The following is a 26752-nucleotide window of genomic DNA, read 5'->3' on the forward strand; positions in this document are numbered from 1 at the left end:
GAACGGACGGGCCAGGTACAATTTCACAAAGCATGATGGGTTCACCACTGGGATTTGTATTGTGACACCACACCTTGCTTAGCAAACTCATACACACTTAAAATCATTCTCAGTGCTTTGTGGAATTTCATTTCAGTCCAACGGTAAATTTGGCAATTTCCAACCACTAAATGACACCGTAACCTACAATTTATATCTCTCTCTTTCTCAAAAATAAATAAATAAGTAGTCCTAAATAAATAAATCATTCAAAAACAAGCCCGTAACAAAATCCATATGAGTCCCGTAAACTGTACATGGCCAACAGTGGACCCAGGAAAATAAATTTCCCAAATGTTTATCGTCAGCGTTTCCACGAACCAGTGAATCCGCCCACGAAGCTTCATAGTATGATTTTCTGTTAGGTTGGTCGGAGGGGGGGGGGGGGGGGGGGGGGCGGGGGCGGGTGCAGGCGTGCAGCTCACTTAAAAAAACTCCCATTCCAACCAATGCTTGCTGCTAAAAATTCGTGAAAAACTCAACAACTGCTCTCTGTAACTCTTGAAAACTGTATCATCCCCACCCGCCAGAAGAGGGCGGTAGTTACTGCTTGGAGTTCAAAAATTGTTGTAAAAACTATTAGTAAGGGAGGTCGAGGGATGGCCGAAGAAAATATTTACTAGCCTACCGCAATTTTTGGGCGAATTCATCGCGAATTCATTTTTTTATTCATTTTTGCAAGAGAGAGAGCATCAGTACACGTTTACAGGGACTTGCTTTTCTATGGAATCTGCTGCCACCTAGCGTTCCAAAATCCGGCTCATTGAAAGTTCTCCGTTGGGATGTGGAACTTTTCCACTGGAAGTGCAACTTCCAATGTGATTTATGGCTATATTAGATTTATTGTGATGCTAATTGTGCTGTAGATTTAGTTTTCATCCCCTAGTGGTTCAAGTGCATGCAGTGGCAGCGTATAGGTTGGTATAAAACTGTGGGTTTTTTTTTTTTGGGGGGGGGGATCAAGGATTTAAATGGCACAAACATTTTGGGAGTTAATTAATTTGGGTAATACTTATACAAATACTTATTCAATACATGTACTTAGAAACTACAAGGAAACAGATGCAAAAGTACGTTAAACACTCTTTTTATTATGAGAGAACTCAAAAAGTCAGTTCAAACAGTATAGATTAATACATTTTTCTGTTAAAAAAATAATCATTTCAAAGTTTCAACTGCATCGTAATAAAATTCATTCAGAAAGCTTGGAAAACAAACCTTCAATGTTGGCAATAAAATTTCTGTCAATACCAATGATCTCATTTAAAAAAGCTTTTGGTTTACCTGTTCAATGCATTGTAAATAGATATGCGAGTGTTACAAGGCCCATTCCAATTGAAGTGGGAACTCAAAATCATTTAAATATAAATTTATGGTAATTACCAACTACAGTTGTACAAGGTTGATTTCTTTTCTTTGTTGAGGCTATTTCAGAGAGTAAAACGGTTAATTAGAGTTAATTTATTTACAGTAAAACAAATTGACTTAATTTCAACATAGTTTGAAATCTAACAAAAGCCTGAACTAAATTGTTTAGATTTGGATCAAGTAGTACTTTCTTGTTTGTTATATAGACAGTGTTTACATTGTATTTGGTTTGCGGTAACACCATGTGTGGATCTACTTGCCAGGTAGAGTTTGTTCTTGGAGAACTGTCTTGCTTTATTCTCCTGCCGTGGAGTAGATAATCGGAGGTTCGGGAGACTTCTCAGTTCTGAAAAGAACTGTCCTGCTTATTAACTATTACCAGGGCGAATGGTATAGAAAATAGACTGGACTCTGACTTTAGCTCATAGAAATAATTAACTGTACTGCCACGGAGTCAGTTCTGAATTGGTCTCAACGTTTTGACTAGCTTGCTCTAGTCATCGTCAGGAGACTGTAGTCCAGTCTATTTTCTATACCAAATAAACATTGATACCTCACCATGCAATGCCTCAAATCCTATGGCGTGTCAAACGTTGCATTATTCGATAATGTACAATATATGTGCGATGTTTCTCACATATATGCGATAATTGTCACATATGTGCGATATTCATTTGATGTATGCAATAAATGTAATATATATGCAATAAATGTAATATATATGCAACAAATGTAATACATATGCAATAAATGTAATATATATGCAATAAATTGTAATATATGTGCGATAAATTGTAATATATGTGCGATAAATTGTAATATATGTGTGATAAATTGTAATATGTGTGCGATAAATTGTAATATATGTGCGATAAATTGTAATATATGTGCGATAAATTGTAATATTTGTGCAATAATTTGCAATATATGTGCGATAATTTGCAATACATATGCGATAATTTTTAATATATGTTTGATAATTTTGTAGTATATTATATGCGATCATTTGTATGCGATGTTTTGTGACGGTATACATATGCGATAATTTAATATACATGTGCGATGTTCGTTCTTATATATGTGCGAAAACGGAATTGTGGGATATAGTATGGCTTCCAGTCCACTTGATCCCCGTATCCGTAATGTTTTAGATCGGGCCAGACTATACTCTGGACGGTATAGTATGGTTCCTATGGTTCAATGAGATTGGCGTAGGGTTTATAGTGATGGTCAGGGTATGAGACTCGAGCAGCGTATTTCCGAAATAGCCAGCCAGCCGCGTATTCGGATAATAGAACACATACAGTACAGGGAGGTGACAAAATGTTGCATTTTGCTCAAATCTGAAGGTGAAGATCTGTTTTACTCGAACGAATTCTGCAATATTAGCATAATTTAGAATTTTTAATTGATAATATGTCAATTTCATAGCTTCACATGATTAAAAAATAATTTATAAAAAGTGAAAAACATTAACAAAACGTCAAAAAATGACCCGCAAACGAAAAGGCAAACATTTTTATTTTGTATTTTTTGCATTTTTTAATATGTCAAAAAAACATCACTGTGAAATACAAAACCATAACTTGAAAAGAATTTATACCCTTCGTTAAAACAAAACATTTAATTTGTAATCCAGAACTTTCAAGACTAATATAGTGGGCGTATCAAATTTTGGAGCTGGGTAAATTTGGTTCACTATCTAGTGGTTAATTAACCACAGTTATTCTGACGCCATTGTCAATGTACATTCCGCCCAATTACATAGACGGTGGACTTAAACACAATTTGAAAAGAATTTGAACCCTTCGTTAAGACAAAAAGTTGCTTTCTTGTTCCAGAATCTTGAAGGAAGATAGACTGGACGTATCAAATTTTGAGCTGGCTAAATTGGTCAACTATTATTGATTCTGCAATAAAAAGAAAATGTTTGTCTTATCAATTACTAAATAAATTGTTTTATTGTTCGTAAGCATATACTCTTATGTTTGAAAGAAAAACACTTCTATTTCCAGGTGACTTTAAATCGTAGAACAGTTAAAGTTAATAAATTACCGAGCTATATCTGAAACACTCATGATTGATTATTTTTAATTGTTGTCAATAAAATTTAAATTTAAATTTAATTCAACTGTGTCTTGTTTGCAAAATCATTTTTCAAATTTTTTGAATCTTAGTCACCACATTTATAGTTATGTCAGCCGCGAGCAAAAGGTGGTGACACCCTTCGATAAGACAAACAATTTCTTTAAACATTTTCTTTAAACATTTTCTTTTTATTGCAGAATCAATAATAGTTGACCAATTTAGCCAGCTCAAAATTTGATACGTCCAGTCTATCTTCCTTCAAGATTCTGGAACAAGAAAGCAACTTTTTGTCTTAACGAAGGGTTCAAATTCTTTTCAAATTGTGTTTAAGTCCACCGTCTATGTAATTGGGCGGAATGTACATTGACAATGGCGTCAGAATAACTGTGGTTAATTAACCACTAGATAGTGAACCAAATTTACCCAGCTCCAAAATTTGATACGCCCACTATATTAGTCTTGAAAGTTCTGGATTACAAATTAAATGTTTTGTTTTAACGAAGGGTATAAATTCTTTTCAAGTTATGGTTTTGTATTTCACAGTGATGTTTTTTTGACATATTAAAAAATGCAAAAAATACAAAATAAAAATGTTTGCCTTTTCGTTTGCGGGTCATTTTTTGACGTTTTGTTAATGTTTTTCACTTTTTATAAATTATTTTTTAATCATGTGAAGCTATGAAATTGACATATTATCAATTAAAAATTCTAAATTATGCTAATATTGCAGAATTCGTTCGAGTAAAACAGATCTTCACCTTCAGATTTGAGCAAAATGCAACATTTTGTCACCTCCCTGTACTGTATGTGTTCTATTATCCAAATACGCGGCTGGCTGGCTATTTCGGAAATACGCTGCTCGAGTCTCATACCCTGACCATCACTATAAACCCTACGCCAATCTCATTGAACCATAGGAACCATACTATACCGTCCAGAGTATAGTCTGGCCCGATCTAAAACATTACGGATACGGGGATCAAGTGGACTGGAAGCCATACTATATCCCACAATTCCGTTTTCGCACATATATAAGAACGAACATCGCACATGTATATTAAATTATCGCATATGTATACCGTCACAAAACATCGCATACAAATGATCGCATATAATATACTACAAAATTATCAAACATATATTAAAAATTATCGCATATGTATTGCAAATTATCGCACATATATTGCAAATTATTGCACAAATATTACAATTTATCGCACATATATTACAATTTATCGCACATATATTACAATTTATCGCACACATATTACAATTTATCGCACATATATTACAATTTATCGCACATATATTACAATTTATCGCACATATATTACAATTTATTGCATATATATTACATTTATTGCATATGTATTACATTTGTTGCATATATATTACATTTATTGCATATATATTACATTTATTGCATACATCAAATGAATATCGCACATATGTGACAATTATCGCATATATGTGAGAAACATCGCACATATATTGTACATTATCGAATAATGCAACGTTTGACACGCCATAGTAGACCCTACACGATACGTGCGGTTGAAATCTCGTCCCATATCGGGCACCAATAGCTCTATGAGAGCCAATGGGAGACTTTTTGAAAGCTCTGCCACTAGAGGGCAGCAGACCTACCAGGTAAGGGTGCACAACCCCTATAGCAAACAATGGTAAATGCTAAAAGTTCAAAAATACTAAAAAAATATTTAAAAGTCTCTCAGCCTCTTGAAAATTAAATCAGATACATTGTCATACAACTAAATTTCAGATTACTTCTCCAGTTTTGGTAGGTCAGCATTTTGGAATTTTTGCTTATTACCCTAGAAGAAACACTCCCCAAAACTCATAGACCTTATCGCAAATACCAATGCGCAAGCGCAGACTGTTGAATGAGGTGCATTGTGGGATAGATACGCATCAAGTTTTGCTACCAGCTAGACCACAATGCACCTAATTCCAAGCTTTACGCGCGCGCCCCGGTATTTGCGAAAAGGTCTATGCACACCGCTTGTTATCCTTGGGGGAACTCGTGTCCAGTACGTCCTGTTCCAGAACAGTTTGGTTTATGCTGGCAATGTGTTATGAAAAACAAAATACAGTTTGGCTAAATCTAAAATACAAAATCAAAAACACAAGGTATTTGCTGTCGGTGACCGTCACTCATGCTTCTCCTATTCCTAAGTTGTTGACATTACCTGGTGAAGAGCGCCCTCTCTTGGTGATTGGCAGATAGTCTAAAGTTTCTGATCATCAAGAGGGCGCTGTTTGTAGCCAAACAACCGTTAAAAATGCCGAAATCTTTTCTTGTTAAGTGTTCAGTTAACCACGACTGCTCCTACAGCGAAAACCAAAGTGGAACACCAAGCTCAGATTCAGCTTGTTTAGAAGGTAAACAACGTTTATAGCCCAGTGGCGGCGGTTTGTGCAGTAACTTAAAGACAAGACCAGACAAGAGAAGACAAGGACGAATTCGGGTCATCTCGTACCCAAGTCAACTCGTACCCAAGTCAACTCGTACCCAAGTCAACTCGTACCCAAGTCAACTCGTACCCAAGTCAACTCGTACCCAAGTCAACTCGTACCCAAGTCAACTCGTACCCAAATAAATGTTTACATTTTTTTTTACTCGTACTGATATAGTGATACATTTGTAATTGTATTGTAGTTTAATTTATTTATTTATAATATTAGCTATGCATTGTTGCAATGATTTTGTTTTCTTGGTTTTTTTTCATGTTGCAGTTTTTTTTTACTTAGGCCCTGCTGTGGGGAAAATTAATCAGAGAACTTTTTTTTAAATATAGGCTTGTTACTTATAGAAAAATTTTTTGTTTTTATTCGGAAAAAGATAAGCAGAACTTACGCAAAGTGTTTTGGTTGGAAAAAGTGGAACAGTTTATTTGTTCAAATTTACTTGTTTGAATCGGAAAACGATAATCACAACATAACGCAAATGAATGAATTGAATTAATTTTTACAATGAAATTTTCTTTTGGGAACAATTTAACAGGAAAAACGCCAAGGTGAGGTAAACATGAACGTTTGCGTTTTATACATAGTATATTTTTTCATTGAAAATAATTGGTTTCATATGAACATGGAGGTAGAAATATTTATGCCTCCATGATATGAAGAACTAGTCATATCTGATCTGCTCAACGCCTTTCACGGCGACCCCCTCAACACGGGAATTTAAAAGAAAACACAATGGATCTGAATGAATATCCTAGCGAAAAAAACCCAGAAATGAGATGAACAAACATTATTAAAAACGAAATTCGTGAGATTATTATAATTATTAATAAAAGTGAGTTCCATATGATGGTACATGTAGAACATCATTTTTATTTCCTATCGCTTACAAAATCACACCGCACGGAAATTCTCCGTTTCGGCATACAATGTACGTTATACGATACAAGTTGACTTGGGTACGAGTTGACCTGGGTACGAGTTGACCTGGGTACGAGTTGACTTGGGTACGAGTTGACTTTGGTACAATATTTTGGGTACGAGATGACTTGGGTACGAGTTGACTTGGGTACGAGTTGACCTGTTTCGGACAAGACGTTTAGTTAGTAGTACGTAGACATAGGTGACACCTGAGCTGTGACACTCAGCTGCTCAGAACACTGACACGTTTTTAATGGCAGTGGAGGGGGGAAGGGGGGGAAGGGAGGGGGGAAGGGAGGGGGAAGGGAGGGGGGAAAGGGGGGGAAGGGAGGGGGGAAGGGAGGGGGAAGGGAGGGGGAAGGGAGGGGGGAAGGGTGGGGGGAAGGGAGGGGGGGATGGTGGTGAGCTTTGAAAATTCTCACTGGCCTCTGGACTTGGCATCTGTTAGTGTAATGTTTTCTTTTTTGTATCGTATCGGTATCGTACGGAGCCCCTAACCTAAGGCTAAAAAAAGGATTTTGATAAACAAAATTTGGGTACAAAAACTACAATTATAGTATAGAAAGCAGGTCCGCATGCATGATATGTACTTCTAAAAACTACATGTATAAGGCTCCCCCGTTAGCCTTATAGGGGTCTAATATTTTGGGCCTCCTTAATGCTATACGTTTTTCAAATCGGCGTTAAAGTCAAAAATGTGCGATGCGGCATAAAAACAACAAAAAAAGTGAGTACTGAGTACCTAGCAGTAAATTGCTTTTTTTGACGATGTTTTTTAATTTCACTCAACAAAAAGGAAATGCAAGCATTATGAATGTATATTGAGTATGTGGGGAAAGTTTTGGTAGTGTAGTACAACAGAAACTTCAGTTATTGCTGGCTAACGTAACGGTCGTAAAACTTTCACCTATCAACGCTGATTTGAAAAACGTTAGTGTTAAGGAGGCCCAAAATATTAGACCCCTATAAGGCTCACGGGGGAGCCTTATAGTTTCTAGAAGGGAGCCTTATAGTTTCTAGAAGTACATGATATGGCCCTGTTTTCTGGATTCTTTTTCAATGGGGAATATATAGAGGTAGCTGTGTGGAATGAATTATGGCCCCTGTATTTTTCAATAGTTACTCCCAAAATAAAAAAATAAATTATCTCGTGCCCACGACTTATTAGCTTGTGCGCACGTCATATTATCACCTGCACACGACATAATTATCTTGTGTGCACGACATATTATCTTGTGCATACGACATAAATCAGGATTCCTAGAAGCAGCCCTTCTCATCGCAGCGCTGCCATTATTATCACAAGCCATGAAATAAACTGCTTAAAATGTTGAGTAAACTAAATGCATCGATTTAAGGCACTGGACACTAGGACCTGTTTGTGTTTACTCAAAATAACTGTTGGCATAAAACTTACTTGGTAACGAGCAGTGGAGAGCTGTTTGATAGTATAACATTGTGAGAAATGGCGCGCTCTGAAGTAACATAAATTTTGAGAAAGAGGACCTAATTTCTCACTAAAATATTGAATTCGAGACCTCAGCTTAGGTCTCGCTTTTAAGCATCTGAAAGCACACAACTTGTGCGACAAGGGTGTTTTATTTTCCATTATTCTCTTCCAACTTCAACGACCAATATTGAGGCTTTTTGAGCTCAAATTTTCATAGTTTTTTAATTTTTATGCGTTTATCTTGGGATACCAAGTTAGAAGCAAAGGTATCCAGAAGTGCATAATATTGTATGGTGGGTTAGCGTATAATACGTAACAAAAAACGCATAGTTTTTATTGTTTGAATGACACACAGGAGTACCCGCCGTATGCGTCACATGACTTATACTCGGGTTACTCAAAATGAATGAACCGTGTTGTGATTCATTCATTTGAGTGCATGTCAGTATAAAAGCAGCGTCCTTAGCAACAGAATCCAATTCAGGCCGCTGCTTACTCTGCTGTAGTGTTGGTGTCGCATTTCGGCAACAGCGTATTTTATATATACAATATTAAGTTCGCAATGTCAACTGATAAAGATCAACCCGCGTTCAAGAGAAACGAATTGATAAACTCAAAGAATACTTCAAGCATAAATTGGAAAGCATTGAAACTTCCAGCAAAGACACAGCTGATCAAGTTAACATTAAGGAGCTCACAAACAAATTGGAGCCAAAAGTAGTGACAAGACCCGTGATGTGAACTCGGCACAATCCGAAATCTGCGGAAAAGTCGGAATCGCCCACGATAAAATCAAGGCTGCCCTCGAGAAGAGCAACATTCCAGCAGCCATTGAGGCACTTAAAGGAGCCGAAGGCATCATTGCAGAACGAAAGAGAACAATCAAAATTGCAGACTGTAGCAAGGCTAGCTGGGCCGCTGTACAAGAGCTAGACAAGACGGGGAATGATAGAACGCCAGAAGAGGCCAAAAGAATCATAGTAGATGAGGAAGCCGCATTAAAAGCATCGAAAGAAGAAAGAAGTTTATCCATTCTCCAGATAACCCCACTGTGGCAATGGCACTGCTGCTGATTGGTATCTTTTTCGAGTTAAAAGAAGGGACATAACACCCACCTTTTGATCTTTGTAAATTCATATGCAGTTTAACAACGGCCCACTCCCATGATTTAATAAATTCTGAAACTAAATAATGTTTTCAAGGTGTGTTTATTGTGTGTCCTACAATAAAGTTTTTCTGTGCGTATGAGCGCAGCTAAGGAGCATGAAAATGTAGTTTTTATTGTTTGAATGACGCACAGGAGTACCCGCCGTATGCGTCACGTGACTCATACGCGGGTTACTCAAAATGAATGAACCGTGTCGTGATTCATTCATTTGAGTGCATTGATGCATGTCAGTATAAAAGCAGCGTCCTTAGCAACAGAATTCAATTCAGGCCGCTGCTTACTCTGCTGTAGTGTTGGTATCGCATTCCGGCAACAGCGTATTTTATATACGATATTAAGTTCCACATATGGAACATGTTATGTTTTCCTTTTTCTTCTGTTGGTTTTTTAATTCTTTGCTGACAGGCATGTCGAACGCTGACGTCTGCTACAACTGCAGAATGCAAGGACACTGGTCCAAAGAGTGACCACTCCATATCGATTAGACCAAGACCTAGAGCCAGAGCTGCCCACTCACTCAACTACACCACAGGAGCCCCAAGTCAGCATTAAAGAGGCAAACATGTTTGACAAGTTTGTATATATGTATTTAGAGGTACGATGTGACTACTAATCATGTAAAATAACGGTCTTGAAGTCTGATAAATTTATGGTCAAAGAAAGACACGCACAATTTTGGTACTAATTTTGTTCATCTAATTGATCATGTCTCGTTTTTGAAATGCCGCCCCTTGGTCCTTCCGAATTAATAGTTCAGCGTTAAATGAGAAAGTTTTCGAAATAGTTTGTATCATGGAATTGATTTCATCTCAATTAATTGTAGAGGAAACAGAGCCCTCTTTCACTGCGGGTCCCTTATCAGTAGCTTATCAAGCAACTGGTAAGAAACGATTGATTCTAGATTTAAGCAGATTTAACAAATTCATTCAAAAAAACAAAAAAAAACAAAAAAAACAACAACAACAACAACTTTAAACTAGACGATTGGAAGGTTGCAAATTCTTTCACAAGATTCTCTTAATGTTCTATTTCAACTAAGTCTAGGTTACCATCATCTCGAAATTTCACCACCAGTAGTCTCAATACCTGCCGTTCTTGATCATTATGATCCATAATAATGTGTAAAAGCTGATGTTTATTTGCTTGGTGGCAATCCTCTGTTTTGGGCCGATTTTGTGGTCTAGCACTTAACTTGGATTAAGGAATATATTATATGAAAGGCCCGAATGCATTTAAGAGACAAACTTGTTTGACAAGTTTGTAGATGTATTTAGAGGTACAATGTGACTATTAACCATGTAAGATAACGATCTCGAAATCTGATAAATTTATGGTCAAAGGAAGACACGAAAAATGTTGGTACTAATTTTGTTCATCTCAATTGATCATGTCTGTGATTATGAATGGTTATAAAATCTCGTTTTTGAAATGCCGCCCCTTGGTTCTTCCAAATTAACAATTCAGCGTTAAATGAGAATATTTTCGAAATAGTTTTTATCATGGAGTTGGTTTAATCTCAAATAATCGTAGAGAAAACAGAGCCCTCTTTCATTGTGGGTCCCTTATCAGTAGCTTATCAAGCAACTGGTAAGAAACGATTGATTCTAGAATTAAGCAGACTGAACAAATTCGTTCAGAAACTTCAAATTAGACGATTGTAAAATAAGGTTGCAATTTTTTTCACAAGATTCTCTAATGTTCTAATTCGAATAAGTCTGGTTACCACCGTATCGAAATTTCACCTAATGATGCAAAGTAATTCATGGTTGTACCACCAGTAGTCTTATGCTGTTCTCGATCATATGATACATAATAATGCGTAAAAGCTGACATTTTTATTCCCTTGGTGGCTATCTTCTGTTTTTTGCCGATTTTGTGGTCTAGTTACTTAACTTGGATTAAGGAATGTATTATATGAAAGGCCTGAATGCTTTAGAACAACAAAGAAATAAGAATTCCTTACTATATAGGGTCTTCAGTTTTCAATGATTTAGTTTCGTGTTATACAAATAGATTGTACTGTTTTTCTTACTGTATAACCTTTGAGATAAGTTACTCTCAACCCTTTTGGTCAAACTTCCCAAAATGTCTTACTAAAGTGAAGAAACAAATTTTCAACTAAGCTGTATTAGCCAAGACCCCTGGCACATTAAATACATGTAGCACTTGTATAACTGTAGAAATCGTTTTCAATTATTTGAAAAATAAAAATAAAAAATTGATATAAAACTGTCAATTTAAAGCTAAATCGTCGCAGCTTATCTTGTTCACAAGAAAAACAGTGCCAAACTATTAAACCCTCTCAGCCTCTGCCATAAAATAGATACATCAATTCTGTATTCACCATCGGTACAAAATATACACAACACTATAGTCAACTCCACAATCTCCCAATGCAAAATGAACCAAATTTCTCTTGACCAGTATAAACAAAGTAGTTGACAAATTTGGGGGTCCGATTAGGCACTCCCTCACCGTGCAAAACAGCAAGCTTGTGTACCTCAGATCAGAAAATAGTAACACTAAACTCGGATGCTTGTATTCTTACGAACCATTAAGAATAAGTATTGGAGTTACTATAACTTGAAAATAATCGTATAACATTACACTTTAACTAGTTTTATCTTCAAGAACGATACGTCATACAGTTTTTTATTATAGAGTGAAATTAAAATGTATCAGCTATGTACGATTATAGTTAAAAATAAAACTATAAATTCGAGAGATATCAAGAATGTTTTCAAAGGTACATAAAATATACTTTTACCCAATGCAATGATTTATTATATAGAATAATCGGTACAATTATCAAAAGTTAAACAATCCGATACAGGAGGATTATAAGGAACCATCATATGAACTGTTTGGAATGAACTATAATGCGAAGTTTAATTTGAGAGAGATCCCAGAAGAAACCCGGAGGGCTTAAAGAGCCATGATTCAGATGAATCAAGAGAGTTGTCAAAGGATAGAAAGGAACACTTTACACATGATATAGAAAACTTGATTTAATCATTATTAGTATTATTATTATAATTATTATTATTTAATAAAGTTAAACAATCCGATACAGGAGGCTTATAAGGAACCATAATATGAATTGTTTGGAATGAACTATAATGCGAAGTTTAATTTGAGAGAGATCCCGGTAGAAACCCGGAGGGCTTAAAGAGCCATGATTCAGATGAATCATTGAGAAACGGTGACATGTACTAACTACTAACTTATTAATAATAAACTGTTATACTAATTGTCTACAACTACACTGTATTCTAATGTTTAGTACCAACTACACTATGCAGTTTAACAACGGCCCACTCCCATGATTTAATAAATTCTGAAACTAAATAATGTTTTCAAGGTGTGTTTATCGTGTGTCCTACAATAAAGTGAAACTGTTTTTCATGCGTATGAGCGCAGCGAAGGAGCATAAAAAAAATATATATTAAAACCTCATGGGCCAGGTCATTATCAAGGTTACCATGGGCGTGTTCCTTAAACCCTCTTAAACTTCCGTGTAGTTGTGCCCGGCCCATGTGGTCTGGATTTGTGAATTAGACCCTTCAAAATTTGGTGAACAAAATTTAAAGTGAAATTGTCCGTATATGTGCTCTGCAAAGTACGGATTTTGTTGGTTAAATTTGTTGATTTTTCAAAAAATCTGAAAGTTAAAACCTCATGGGCCGGGTGTGTTCCTTATTGGACCCTCTAGTTAATGTAGGTGGTGCCAGTGGGCCAATGGGGTATGATCTCAAACGAGTAAATGGTCCTTGTTTGATGTCGTCATTTGACTTTCATGTCAAACAAGAACTAGGTAGTCGTATGAATGTCAAACAACAGTTACTGGTTTGACATCAAACACCATTGGCCGGTCGCGGTGAGTCACATTGGTGTTTCATGTGTGTGATCGTTGCGATGAGACGGGCTGCTTCATGAATAAAAAAAATTGTCGTGTGCACGTGATAATATGTCGTGCGCACAAGATAATTTAAAAAAATAAAAATTTAATGTCCCTTTTAATAGGGGCTCCGTAGTATCGTGTACTTCTAGAAACTATAAGGCTCCCCCGTGAGCGGGGGAGCCTTATACTTTCCAGAAGTAGGTATCATGTATCACCCGCTCTCTAAAATTCTTACACTGTGCGTGCATCAAGCGACTCATTCCTTTGAGGTAATTGCGGCACACAAAGCAAAATGTAGGCCTATAATAAATTGTACGTTTTGATTTAGTTTTAAAAAGTAAAGTCAATCATTCTCCTAAATGTAGTGTCGTCGGGCGGGGTGGGATGAACATTGTAACATTATTTTTAAGAAAAGGTTTTTCTCAACAGCTCCCCATTACTCGTTACCAAGTGAAGTTTTATGCTAATAATTATATAAAGTAATTACCAATAGTGTCCACTGCCTTTAAAGCAATCGCACAACATCGGTAAACAGTATTGTCCAAAGGCCCACAATTCGTGTATCACAACTTATATATAAAATAACAAACCTGTGAAAATTTAGGCTCAATCGGTCATTGGAGTCGGGAGAAAATAACAGGAAAACCCACCCTTGTTTCTGCATGTTTCGCCGTGTCATGACTGTGTTTAAAATAAATCCGTTATTCTCGATATTGAGAATTGATAATTGTTTTTATGTTTTCTCAAAAAGTAAAGCATTTCATGGAATAATATTTCAAGGCAAGTCTTTCACCATTACCTTCTGTAAACCCTGTAAGTTATTTGTAAATCTGTGAACTTTTAATTTTTGTTCGGTTCAGAAAGTGTCCAATGGCTTTTAACAGTGTTTTGATTGTTCTTTTTTCCCCGTCTTTTTGCAGCTGCTGATAGCGATGATGTTGAGGTACATAGTGGCGTCATCTCCAAAACACGCTCTCTTCCTTGGTCATTTGGAAAATCTTGCGATGATGAAAAGAAGTACTACTTTTGGCAACAAAGTATGTTATTCACACATAAATTGTCCGTGAAGTATTCTTGCAGCATCCATAAAATGGATCAAAAAACTGTATCTTTTGCCAGCCTTAAACTAGTACAAGGTGCAAGTAAGTCCTGGTCACCTCCCATGTCGACTACTGATACACCTTCTGTTGTGTTGACAACCAAATCTGAAAGCGTTCACAACAACGACAGCAAGAACAGCCACCTTAAAGTTCATACATCAAAACAAAAGTGTCCTGAACATGTAATGGTTTGCAAAACTTATAAGGGACTGTTCAAACAAAAGCAATCTCATTGTGGTGATTATAAGCTGGAAGATCCCCAAAGGTATTTTACCTGCAAGTACTGTAATAAGCACTACATGTCTTTGGGAGCTTTGAAGATGCATATTCGAACTCACACATTGCCATGTAAATGCCAATTTTGTGACAAGTCATTTTCAAGAGCTTGGCTGCTGAAAGGTCATATCCGCACTCATACAGGGGAGAAGCCATTTTCTTGTTCTTATTGTCTGCGTGCCTTTGCTGATCACTCAAACCTTCGAGCTCATCTTCAAACCCATTTTGACATGAAGCGGTACAGCTGCCAGTCTTGTTCCAAGAGCTTCTCAAGAATGTCAATGTTGGTCAAACACCAGGAGACGGGTTGTTTGACTGAAATCCATCATTCAAATGAACTTTACATCTAAGTTATATAGCTGGTCATGGTAAAAATAACTGTTGAACACCACCAATTCAATATATTGCAAGAACGTGGGATACAGAAATATCATCTTGTGTTCTTCATCAATGTTTCAAGGCAGTGGACACTATTGGTAATTACTCAAAATATTTTTTGGCATAAAAAGTTACTTGGTAATGAGTAATGGAGAGCTGTTGATGGTATAAAACATTGTGGGAAACGGCTCCCTAACATAGTTTTTGAGAAAGAAGTAATTTTCGACGAATTTGATTTCGAGACCATAGAATTAGATTTTGAGGCATCTGAAAGCACGCAACTTCAAGCGGCAAGGGTGTTTTTTCTTTCATTATTATCTCGCAACTTCGACGACCATTTGAGCTCAAATTTTCACAGGTTCGTTATTTTATGCATATGTTGAGTTACACCAAATGACACTGGTCTTTGACAATGACCAATAGTGTCCAGTGTCTTAAATAGAGGTGACCCTTCAGCTAAATTAAGTATTAATAACCCTGTGGGACAGGATATTGACATTGTGCGAAATTACAATTACCTGAGCATAATATCTGACAGTCTGTGGAATTAGAGTGATCATTGCTCGGCGCTCATCACAAAGGGGTGCCAGTTAAATGTATTTTTTATGTAACTTAAATTATTTTCATGTAGACACGGAAACTATGATTCTATTTACTTATCCGTTTTTGAAAGTTTTACTCATAACTGTATGGTTTGTAACAATGGAGCAAGAAAACAAGATACTGGTATTGGTAATTTTTCACAGGACTTGGGAAAGTACTGAATATACAGTGCTAACAGTAACACACATCGGTGTATGGGTAAAAAAAAAAAATTAATATTCTTTATCCCTGATGCAAATTTAACATCTATTAAGACACTGGTAGAATGAAACGGGTTGTGTGAAACAAGCATCAACAGTCCTAGGGATAGACATGGATCTGGATTGAAACTGGCAAAGAAAAGGTCCTATCTAAACCAGTCAAAATTAACATCGAACAAATGGTGCGGTAGGCGATGGCAGTCACTTTGATGCAAAACAATGATCAGCCCATACGTTAATTACATTCATTACTTTCCGTTAAGATGTTGTTTAATTGATTCCCTTGTGGTTAATTATTTTGTTTAATTTTATTTATCTAAATAATTGTCAGTAGTTAATTATTATGTTTTTTTGTTTTGTGTAATGCTTGTAATGTATAAGCACTGTTTCCTCCATGTAGGACCATTAAAAATGAATTGAATTGAAATTGAATTGAATTTCTGTTTATAGCAAGCTCCCAAGCTTGTACAGATAAAATCCACATTAATAACATTTCAGAACAAATGAAAATCAGCGCAGGCAACATTGTAACAAATTGGATGCAATGAGTTGGGATTAAACTCCACCGGGGGGGAAAAATAAGGGAGCAAACAAAACTAATTGGGGGACATAATCCACATTATTAGCATTACCAGAAGAGAAAAGTGTTTGTTTTTTTATGGTGCTAGCTAGTTATGATGGATGAAACTGAGATTATTATTTTCAGCGCAAACAACATTGTAACAAAAATTTGATGTAAACAAAAATAACTGGGAGGCATTTGCTCTCCCCCTTTCATATTTCATGGTACTTACCCTCAAATTTTGAAAAATTGCTTTGTTGCCATGGTAACATGTTTTATAGATCAGACTAATTTAAACTCGTCAAAGGCACTGGGCAGAGACAAGAAACCATGTTGAAGTAGGTTAAAAACAAAATGTTATATTTATATGATGACCAACATCTCCCCACACGTTTCCAGGTGTACTCCTATGTAGTGATGACCAACAGGGATTGTTATCATGGGTTGTGTACTCCTGGACAAAGGGAAGAAACTATGTTGCCAATTTTTATCTAAATAAGTACAATGACCAAAAAGGGTTAATCTCACCCAACCTCGTTCCCAGGGGTGATCGATCTCACCACGCCATTTTTTCCCAGCATGCCTTGCTCGATCATAGAGGTATCGCTACGGCGTTTGCTCATGGTAGCTGAGTTGTTTGCTGAACCTCACCATACTCCTGCGCTAAGGGAAGAAACTATTTTAAAGTGTTTAAGCAACTTAGTTTTGTTTGAATAATATGACCGAAGTGTTAATCTCACAATGGGTGTCCATGTGCACTCCTGGTCAAAGGGAAGAACTATGACGATGTTATAAAGGTCTATTCATAAATTCCCCAGACAGTTTCTCCATTTTGATTGATTCAGAAGACTGTCACGTGGGGGTGTTTAAACGGATGATAAAACCGCAACCAGAAGTGTTTAAACATAGGCGTGAAACGCGAGCTTGCACCTGTGCTTATAAGACAGTTCATTCATTCCTTTTGGTTGAGAGCAACGGCTGGAACACCTGTGTCACATCACGCGATACGTGCACGCCAATCTCCTTACAAGGAGTTTTTACCAGAGGGCCTAACAGAGTGTTTAGCAAACTGCTAAGCAAATTGTTGTGCTTAGCAGCTCTATGAAATTGGGCCCATCTGTTAAACTTACCGGGTCGGTAAGTTAACTAACCGGGCCGGTAGGTTAACAATAGCAGTACAGACCCAAAAGTCCAATGCGAACATAGACTTGACTCTTGACTCAAGCCACGAATTTTGAAGTGACCAAACAAAGCCCCTTTCGCACTATTAGACTTGATTCAAGTCTCTTTCCTTGTGTGAAGGTTCCGGACACCCCATGGAGCATATATAGCTCTAATATTCTACCTCCATGCTCTATGGGACACCCATGAAATTGGGCCCAGGTTGCGAAAATGCTACGGAAGCAGGATAGTGCTAGGAGATAAACGTGACATCCGCCGGATAATAAGGGCACTATCAGGCTTCCGTAGAATGCAAGCATCACTAAACAATAGTTTTCTAGCACCGAACGTGACGGGATTTGGACTAGCCATGGTGCAAGACGTTCTTGTTGAGTTAGTAAAACCCATAGAGCTATATATATTGACTAGAGCGCTAACTTGCTCTGCGTTTTGAAGCCACCCTAGGCGCAGACATGTTTGATGTGTTGCGTGACTACGGAATGATTTTGATTTTGAAGAACACACATTGCCGCGATTTTTTTACATTCGGGGTGTGCGCTTACGTACGCGACTGCCCATTCGTGTACGTTCGCACTACGAAAACCGTAAATTGACGTACTAAAAAAAGTATACGCGCCTTTTAAACATGACGCACATGACCCTCGCAGTTTGTATGCTCATCAGCCGATTGTGCGTTCACATTGATGCATTTTTTGGTTCGATGACACATAAAAAGGAACAAACGCACTATCATGCAAATAGCCGTACAATTGCCGTACAAAATTTCAACATTTTGTATTGGTTTGTACATAAACATGGATGCACAGCTTCAAAACCTTAGTGTGTGTACATTGGGGTGTTAGCGCTCTAGTCAATATATATAGCTCTATGGTAAAACCATAAACCATAAACCATACTCAACATAACACACTACACACACATCGTGACTAAACCGCCGATAGAGGGTGTCCTCTGGAACCGCGAAATCCGTTGTTGTGGGCACGGGATGGGTGCACCCTAGTAAATGACAGATTTCAGGGCCAAAACTTTCAGGGATTGTTGAAATGACCCATGCCATTGTATCATGGGGTTACCTAACTCACAATTTCAGGTGGTTTGGGTGAGCCAGGCCCCGACAAAATGGTCCTATTTTTCGTTCACAAGACACCTTTCCCATGGCTGCTTCTGTGTTTCAAAGTAATCACCTCTGTGACGTTTTTTTTTCCATTGCGACTGCCGTATAGCTAGTTAGCTCGGGGGACCCCGGACTAGCTACCCACATAAAATAATATAAAAACTGAAGTTAAACTGAAGTTTGCATGCACTAATATTGTCGTTAGTACCACGAACTGACCTAACTCGTTCACTGTTTTAAAAAATGTGTTCGGAGAAAATCACGGTTGAAGTTGCACTACTTTTCAAACTGCTCTTTCGGAGTCTGCTTACCAACTTTATTGTATTATTTTATGACGAAAACAAAGCTGAATACTTCATACAGAACTATCAATGTGTTCTCATCCCTAAAACTATTTTAAATAGCAATTAATTCCTAAACAGATAGGTCACTTCGTGAAAATGAAAATTTCATTTTTGCCTGTAGCGCGCTGCGTACAAACCAATGTGTAATAGAGACCTATCGAGATCGGTCACATAGGATTTGAGAGCATACCAAATTTGAGAGCTTTCAGAGCATACCAAAGTCCAGGCCTACAAGGCTTGTTTGGTGAAAACGCTCCTCTATTGCAGTGAACCCCGTTCCCTAGGCTCCCGTCAAGAGCATAGACTCGATGCCTTCCACATGCATCTCCTTGAGAGACCACATACCAATAACACATTGCTTGATAGAGCGGCAAGTCTCCATGTTTACCACCCTCAATGTAGAGACGCATGCCTTGGCTGGGACATGTCACCAAGTGGAGGACGGACGTATCCCAAAAGACCTCCTGTATGGAGAGCTGGCATCAGGGAAGAGGCCGTTTGGAAGACCAAAGCTGCGCTACAAAGACACTTCCAAGTGTGACCTCAAGTCCCTTGCCACCAATACAACCACCTTGGAAGCAGCCACTGCAGACCGATGCGCCCGGAAGCAGGAGGTGCAGAGAGGTATTTCCAAGTTCGAGGAAAGCCTGTAGCAACGAGCAGATGAGGGATGACTCCCAAAGAAGGCCCAGCCTCAAGCAGTTACTGCGGTAGAGACTGTCATTCCCGCATTGGACTCTACAGCCACACCATACGCTATTCCCTAGCCAACATCCAACGGCACAACTCCGTGGTTCTCAAGGATTGACGGATGCCTATACTACTATTAATACAACAAACTTCATTTTTGACCCTCTGTAAGACGTTATAACGCCCTAAATTATGGCGTTATAACGCCCTATTAGGGCGTAATAACGCCCTAAATTAGGGCGTTATAACGCCCTAAATTACGGCCGTAATTTAGGGCGTTAATACGCCCTAAATTACGGCATTATAACGCCCTAATTGAAAAATAGGGCGTTATAACGCCCTAATAGGGCGTTATAACGCTGTTCAACGCCCTATTTTTCAATTAGGGCATTATAACGCCGTAATTTAGGGCGTTATAACGCCGTATAGGGCGTTATAACGCCCTACTGAAAAGGTGATTATTTGTTGGCGGAGATCAGCCACCGTACTATACACTACATCAAGCACCATAGTCTACTAAGACTAGACTATAGGATTGTAGTCTTGGTTCCAAGACGCTCCAGTTGTGTAGTCACAAAAACCTAACCGCTATCTAAACCGATATCACCCCGATAACCACTCGCCACTAGAGGGCGCTACCATTTCTGTACCGCCAGAGCCGTATATTGGGAGAATTGCGACAACTTGCGATTAGAAGCCATTTTGTGTCCAAAACAAACGCGCGGGACCAGACTAACGTGGACTACACCGTGAATTAAACATGTAGGATGCGACGTCCCACGACGACCCGACTACTCGCGCACACGAACAAAATCCATCGTTTTGTATCGAGTAAAAACAGAGTTTCTTCTGTAGTTTTGAGCAGATCAGCAGGGAAACAATGTTCTGCCAAACAGGTAGTGATATAAAATCGTTTAACCTTCCACCCAGGATCTTGTACGTTAAAGTTGTATGCATGTGAAAAGTTTGTTATGATACTGACTGACCTCACTGAACTCATGCTGAGACAGTCGGCGACTTTGTAAACAAGTTTAATTAAACAATACAGTGACAAATGTGGAACATGTCATTTCTGAAATTCTTAACTCTTGAATATTTAATAACTGTTTACATAAAAATGTACTGGACAAAACACTGGGAAGAAGAATGCCTCAGTTTGTTCATGGTGGTACTGATGGAGCATGAAGGAAAGATTTTCTTCCTGGTTTGGAGCAAAAAGTTTGTTCAATGCCGACTCTACCTCCATGCTCTGTCCGTGTATCTACTGTTCACAATAAATGCAATGGCTAATAGTAATATTAAAAAAAATTGTCAAAAAAAACCCACCCCAAACTGAGCCATGACTATTGATTAACTCACATTGAGCCACGAATGGCTCCCAGTCAAAACTGGGCCAGTGGTAGTTGTGATAATCGTAACCCTCCTCCCGACGGCCGCCCAGGCCGGCCTGGGCGGCCGTCGGGAGGAGGGTTACGATTATTCCTCCGGCCTGGGCGGCCGTCGGGAGGAGGGTTACGATTATCGCAACTAGGCCAGTGGCTCAATGTCTTTTTAATTTTGTCAAAGTTTTGAGCCATTGTGAACAGAGGAGCCGGCATTTTTGGCTCAAACTGAGTTTTTTTTGCAGTGAAAGATTTAGTCATTGATAAAAACATACATAATACAAGTGTGGAATGTATAGTAAGCCAATACTGTACTGTCCTCTGTAGATATAATTTTAAAATGTTTTATACTAAAAATGCAGGATTAATATAATTGCAATAACGTAACCCTCGTCCCAACGGCGAGAGAGGAGGGTTACGTTATTGCAACTAGATTAACAATGAAGTGGCTTAACATGATTTGTGTGGTTTGCTTTGACCTTCTGGGTATTCTCCTCACTGAAAGAACCATGGAGGTAGTTCTAACTATATAACAAAAGCCAAAATGTATTTTAAAAACATAACCTCTCTACTTTAGCTAGGCTCTAATCTAACTGCAGTCTTTATTCAGCAAATAGGCCTATGCAGTCTTCTTGTATGATGGCGAAAATAATGAAAACTATACGTTCTACATTTCTTAGCTTGACCAAGTTTATAAAGTACATGTATCTCATTGACTAGTTGCGATGACGTTACATAACCCGTTACATAACCCGCTGTCGAGAGGAGGGTGTTATTGTAACTACTCTTATCTTCAAGTACGCGCTAATCTTCCAATCAGAATCACAGATTTTATATGGTACAAACATTTAATCCTATAGTCGCAACTATGGTTACGACCTATCTTATAATGGTTAAAACAAAAGGTAATCTTCACACATGACACATCGCAAACCTCATGTTTCGACCATCCATCGGAATGAATTAGGACCCTTACAATTACCGCAACTACCCCTGACCCAAAAAACCCCTGACCTATAAGATTGCCTTTTATTTTTGTATCTTTAAAATGGCCCGATCAACTAATTCTTTGAGTTTTTCAAAGCATGTGAACCAGGCAATGTATTTTTGGCTGAATGCCCTACATTTATCTCTGTGTTAAAAGAGGCAAAGTATCACCTGCAAGTAAACATAGCTGTGTCATAAATAGTTCTTGCCCCCCCTCCCCAACCCTGCAAATCAAAAGACTTGCAAATCAAAAGACAAAAGTAGTACAGTTAAAAGAACACAAATGGTAAAATTATTTTTTTGTTAAATACTCTTCAAAAGTTGAAACATGTTTTGTGAAATGTCTATGGCCATATTTTTCTTTCAAAAATACTTTTAAATGATAGGTTAAAAATGTCTGTTTTATAAATGTATTGGTTTATTAAGCTATCCTGTTGTATTAAGTCATTGCACAAAATGAATTATCTTCAAGTAGGCTTGAATCCTTCTTTTTGATCAATCATTCCATAACAACAAGAGTGTGTTAAAAACCCATATTACACGGCCCTTATCACACCCTGCGTCTTGTGTGTTCTAACTGAGCGGCAAGTTTGTTTAAAGGGTCTATGTACTTTTTGTAGTACAAAAAACCAGTGTCTACAGATTTACACTAAACTTACACAGTTCGAAGATAATGATGGTAGGAAAGCTTTCCTGAAAATATTACTTGCTGAGGTGATGTAGTTTTTGAAAACAGAGTAAAACAATGTCATTAAAATAATTTTCGTCTCAGTGATGGTGAGACGAAAATTATTTTAGATTGTAGTTTAGAAACACATTTTCATGACATTGTTTTACTCATTTCTCAAAAACTACAGCACCTCAGCAACTAGTATTTTTAGGAACGCTTTCTACTGTCATTGTCTTCAAACGGTGTCAGTTTAATGTAAATCTGTGACACTGTGTTTTGTGTTACAAAAAGTACCGAAATCCTTCAAAGATAAATACGCTATCACACTATAATATTTGTGTATTGTAAAATAAATTCAGGTAAACATTTAGAGAAAATTTGTTTGAAATTGTACAGCTAGATTCTGTAAACAACACAATCTGCACACATCAAATATTACAATAAGTGGCCCAATTTACAAAAATACTGAAATAACTTACCAGTAACTTCAAGATGTGGAAATCAAAAACAGCCAAATATTTTGTCAACAAACACTGCAAAATGTTAACAACACAGGAAAAAACATGCAAACCTTATTTTGAAAAAACATATCTTGAAAATAGAACACAGGTCACCTAACTCAAATCTTAACTCTTCAGTAGTCATGCACCATTTTTTTGTACCATACTCATTAATGATCATGCTACCAATTTGTATCTCACAAATTCTGAACTAAGCACCAGTGGAATCAAACCACTCACATCTGCTCTCATGGTTGCAGTTCAAGAAAATTGCTGCTATTCCAAGAGAACTGTGTGTCAATCTGAAGTGCTTTGTATTAGTTACAAAACAGTGAGTAACAACAGAACAATTTGAAAAATAAATTTGTATGAGCATCTTTTGTTTAAAAAACTTCTATAATTCTTACAATTTTCAGTGGACGAGCATAGTGGTGCTGCAGAGTAGGAATGCTCAGCTGATGTTGCTTTGCTACATGTACCTTCTCTCGTCTTGCATGTCATGGGAGGCATGTGGAGTCTGTTTCGGGGCGACTTCCTCAGTTTGGATACTTTGCGATGAGAGAAGATGGTTGGAACAGCATTCTGCTTTAACTTTCGGTCTGATCGTCGGGGTTCAAATTGTTTTGTGTCAAAGTGCTCCTGTAAAAAAGTTGAACAGAAATGCAACCACATAGTTAATTTTAAGGAATATTAATAGGCATAAATTGTTTCAACAGTAGATTCTGTGAGTTCTGTGTTATTTTTAAATTCCAATTCCAAATTGTATCAATCCATACTTAACCATTCTGTGTTGAAGGGGTAAACTTGGATTATCTTAAGAGTTGAAGATAATCCAAGTTCACCCCCTCAACACAGAATGGCTAAGTATGGATTGATACAAATAATAATTCCATATAACTTTAAACAACACCTTCCTCTCCCCGAAAAAAATGTAAACAATATAATTTGAATCTAACTGAAACTCTCCCTTGTTTACCCATATAATGATTATGGATGTTAATATTGATTTTACGGCATGCTATGATTTACCCATATTATGGGATGCTACATGTACATATGCACATCATATAAATAAAAGACAGCCAGAAACCATTTTCTCAAAAATACCTCTCAAAAAACGTCAAATATCTAGAGGATGTACGGAGGGATTTTGTTTAAACTTTCAGGAATGAAAGATCTATCCCTCATCACAACATTAAGTAAAAAAAATCAGAGGATGAACGATAATTTTTTTGCACATTATGTCGATGTTTATAGCCATTTTAGGGGTGACGTTTTGTAACAAAACTCCCGCCTGGACCCATTCGTACACGTTGGCCGCTGCAATAAGCCAACGGAAAATTTCGGTAAAATGTTTAAGCATTTTATGTCAAACTAACCAGTTTAACAATTGAAAATGCTCTTACAATAAGTACTGTTATGTTTTCAGTGCTGTTAAAGAGAGATTTTCAGCGGTATTCATGTTATCTTTTCTTGTTTAATATTGTCATCACCTATTTTTAAAATGGAGTGTACCCAAAACGCGCTAGCAAATGATTGCGCAATACCCCTTCCGCCCCCCTGGGTTTTCGTGACTACATGGTTCGTGACTACACAACTGGAGCGTCTTGAAACCAAGACTATAGACTGTGCAAGTCTCGCGCGGATTTGAACTTCCGGGACCATTGTGGTCCCAACCTTATGGAGTTTTACGTTGAGGAGATTTTGTTTCGTCCATTACTTTAGTTTAATATAGTTTCTGACCATAAAAATGACATATGCTGTTAAAAATGTAATACTAATTAACAACATTTATAAAAGTAAAAATAAAGTCATCATAAAAACGAAGAAAAACCGATGTTTAAACTTGACCTCAGGTCAGGTTTTACTTGTAAAAAATTAAGAATTTGTGCCCATCTTCGATCACGAAACTTACGCAGACGCTTGTTTTGGCAGCGCGGGGTGGAAAGGCTTTTCATTGGTCGCTTAGGCGTCGGCTTCCTCTTTAAAATGCGTCACGCGTTAATCTAAAACGCCCTTGCGACCATCGTGCGTCCGCGTATAAACCAGCTTTCAGTAGTTTCACATTCGGGCGTAGATTTACAAAAGGGGTTTCAAAACATTTAAGATCAAACAAACATCCTTGTCCCAGAGTTTTACTTTTGTCTATACATAGACTTTAACCGATAATTGTGTATTAGTTTAAAAAGCTGAAACTAATTTAAACAAGCTCTAACGGGTATTTTTGTTGTTCAGATTCGGCATTAAGAAAAAATTAAAGCAAAGATTTGATTCATAAAAAAGTTAAGTTCTTCAGTTGTCGTGTTTTCTCGCTCCGGTGCGCGCGAGACTTGCACAGTCTATTGCGGCTCAGAATTATTCGCGGTGGCCACGGAAGAGGAGTTTGGAAAATCTGGGCTCTGGTAAGGTTTTTCCCTTTTTCTTTAAAACATATCGTCAAGTTTTTCATTAGATATGAAATAATTATAATTTACCTCAATGAGATATCCGTTTTTAAGTTTTACTTTTGTAAAAATGAGTGAAAAACTGGTGGCGCCAACATGATGAACATGCCTACTCTACCAAGTACCATGTCTACGGTACGGAAAGTTACCCGATTCATCCAAACCATTGCCAGATTGCCTGGTATTTTGAGTTATGAACTGTTGCATAAACTTAGAGGATCAAGTTTGTGTTCTTATAATTTGTGTAATGATTTTTGAAAGAAGTAAAAATCGGGCAAGTTGTACGTGCTGGACGATTTCGCCCCGATGTGTGCACAGATTCTCGATCTCGTAATCCTCCGGACCCTCCCCCACCGTTATCGCAACTTACACGGGTCCTACTACTTGCCGCCAACTCGCGGTCAACTCACTTGTGCCGTCAACTCGCCGTCAACTCGCCGTAAACTCATCAAATATACATTTAAAATCCACGGATAACTTTCCGTATGGCGCCACCACTTTTTCACTCATCTTTACAAAAAGGGATATCTCATTGAGGTAAATTAGATACTATATTATATTATTTAATATCGAGTGAAAAAGTGGTGGCGCCATACGGAAACTTTTCCCTGTAAAGTATCAGCTAAAAAAGAAATCATGTAAATTTCAGTCTTAGCGCAAAATCGATGCTGTCAAAACAACTTTTTAACACCATCTTTTGTTGCATTTAATCGTAGGGTCATACTCATAATATATGCCCAAGGTGATGTCAAAACCATGACTATGCTCGAAGCGAAGCTGAGGGCATAAATAGCCATAGTTTTGACATCACCTTGCTTGGGCCGGCTGTGCCCAGATTTAATATTAAGCAGCCGATATTTCTTTTATTATATATCGAATAAAGATTCTTCTGAATCTAATC

General features: G+C 37.6%; 3 protein-coding genes across 5 annotated transcripts in view; all 3 read left to right on the forward strand.

The window, feature by feature from the left end:
• The first annotated feature begins 5482 nt into the window (after window positions 1-5482).
• Window positions 5483-17981, forward strand: LOC139934335 (uncharacterized). The gene is made up of 2 exons (XM_071928514.1): window positions 5483-5895; window positions 14340-17981. The coding sequence occupies exons 1-2, from the start codon at window positions 5796-5798 to the stop codon at window positions 15143-15145; spliced, it is 906 nt and encodes a 301-aa protein (XP_071784615.1). The 5' UTR covers window positions 5483-5795; the 3' UTR covers window positions 15146-17981.
• Window positions 17982-19558: 1577 nt separating this feature from the next.
• LOC139934448 (uncharacterized) overlaps window positions 19559-26752 on the forward strand; it is a 29552-nt gene continuing 22358 nt past the window's right edge. The window contains exon 1 of the mRNA XM_071928692.1: window positions 19559-19802. Within this exon, the coding sequence (XP_071784793.1) occupies window positions 19559-19802 (244 nt within the window). The remainder of the gene's footprint in view (window positions 19803-26752) is intronic.
• LOC139934334 (chloride channel protein C-like) overlaps window positions 20317-26752 on the forward strand; it is a 191558-nt gene continuing 185122 nt past the window's right edge. Inside the window, exons 1-2 of one of the 3 annotated variants that reach the window (XM_071928511.1) lie at window positions 20317-20764; window positions 23824-25809. The gene's annotated coding sequence lies outside the window, so the exon portion shown is untranslated. Of the gene's footprint in view, window positions 20765-23147; window positions 23267-23823; window positions 25810-26752 lie in introns of those variants that run through there. The other 2 variants (XM_071928512.1, XM_071928513.1) reach the window with 2 other exon arrangements.

The sequence above is a fragment of the Asterias amurensis genome, chromosome 3, assembly GCF_032118995.1.
Source record: "Asterias amurensis chromosome 3, ASM3211899v1".
Lineage (NCBI taxonomy): Eukaryota > Metazoa > Echinodermata > Asteroidea > Forcipulatida > Asteriidae > Asterias > Asterias amurensis.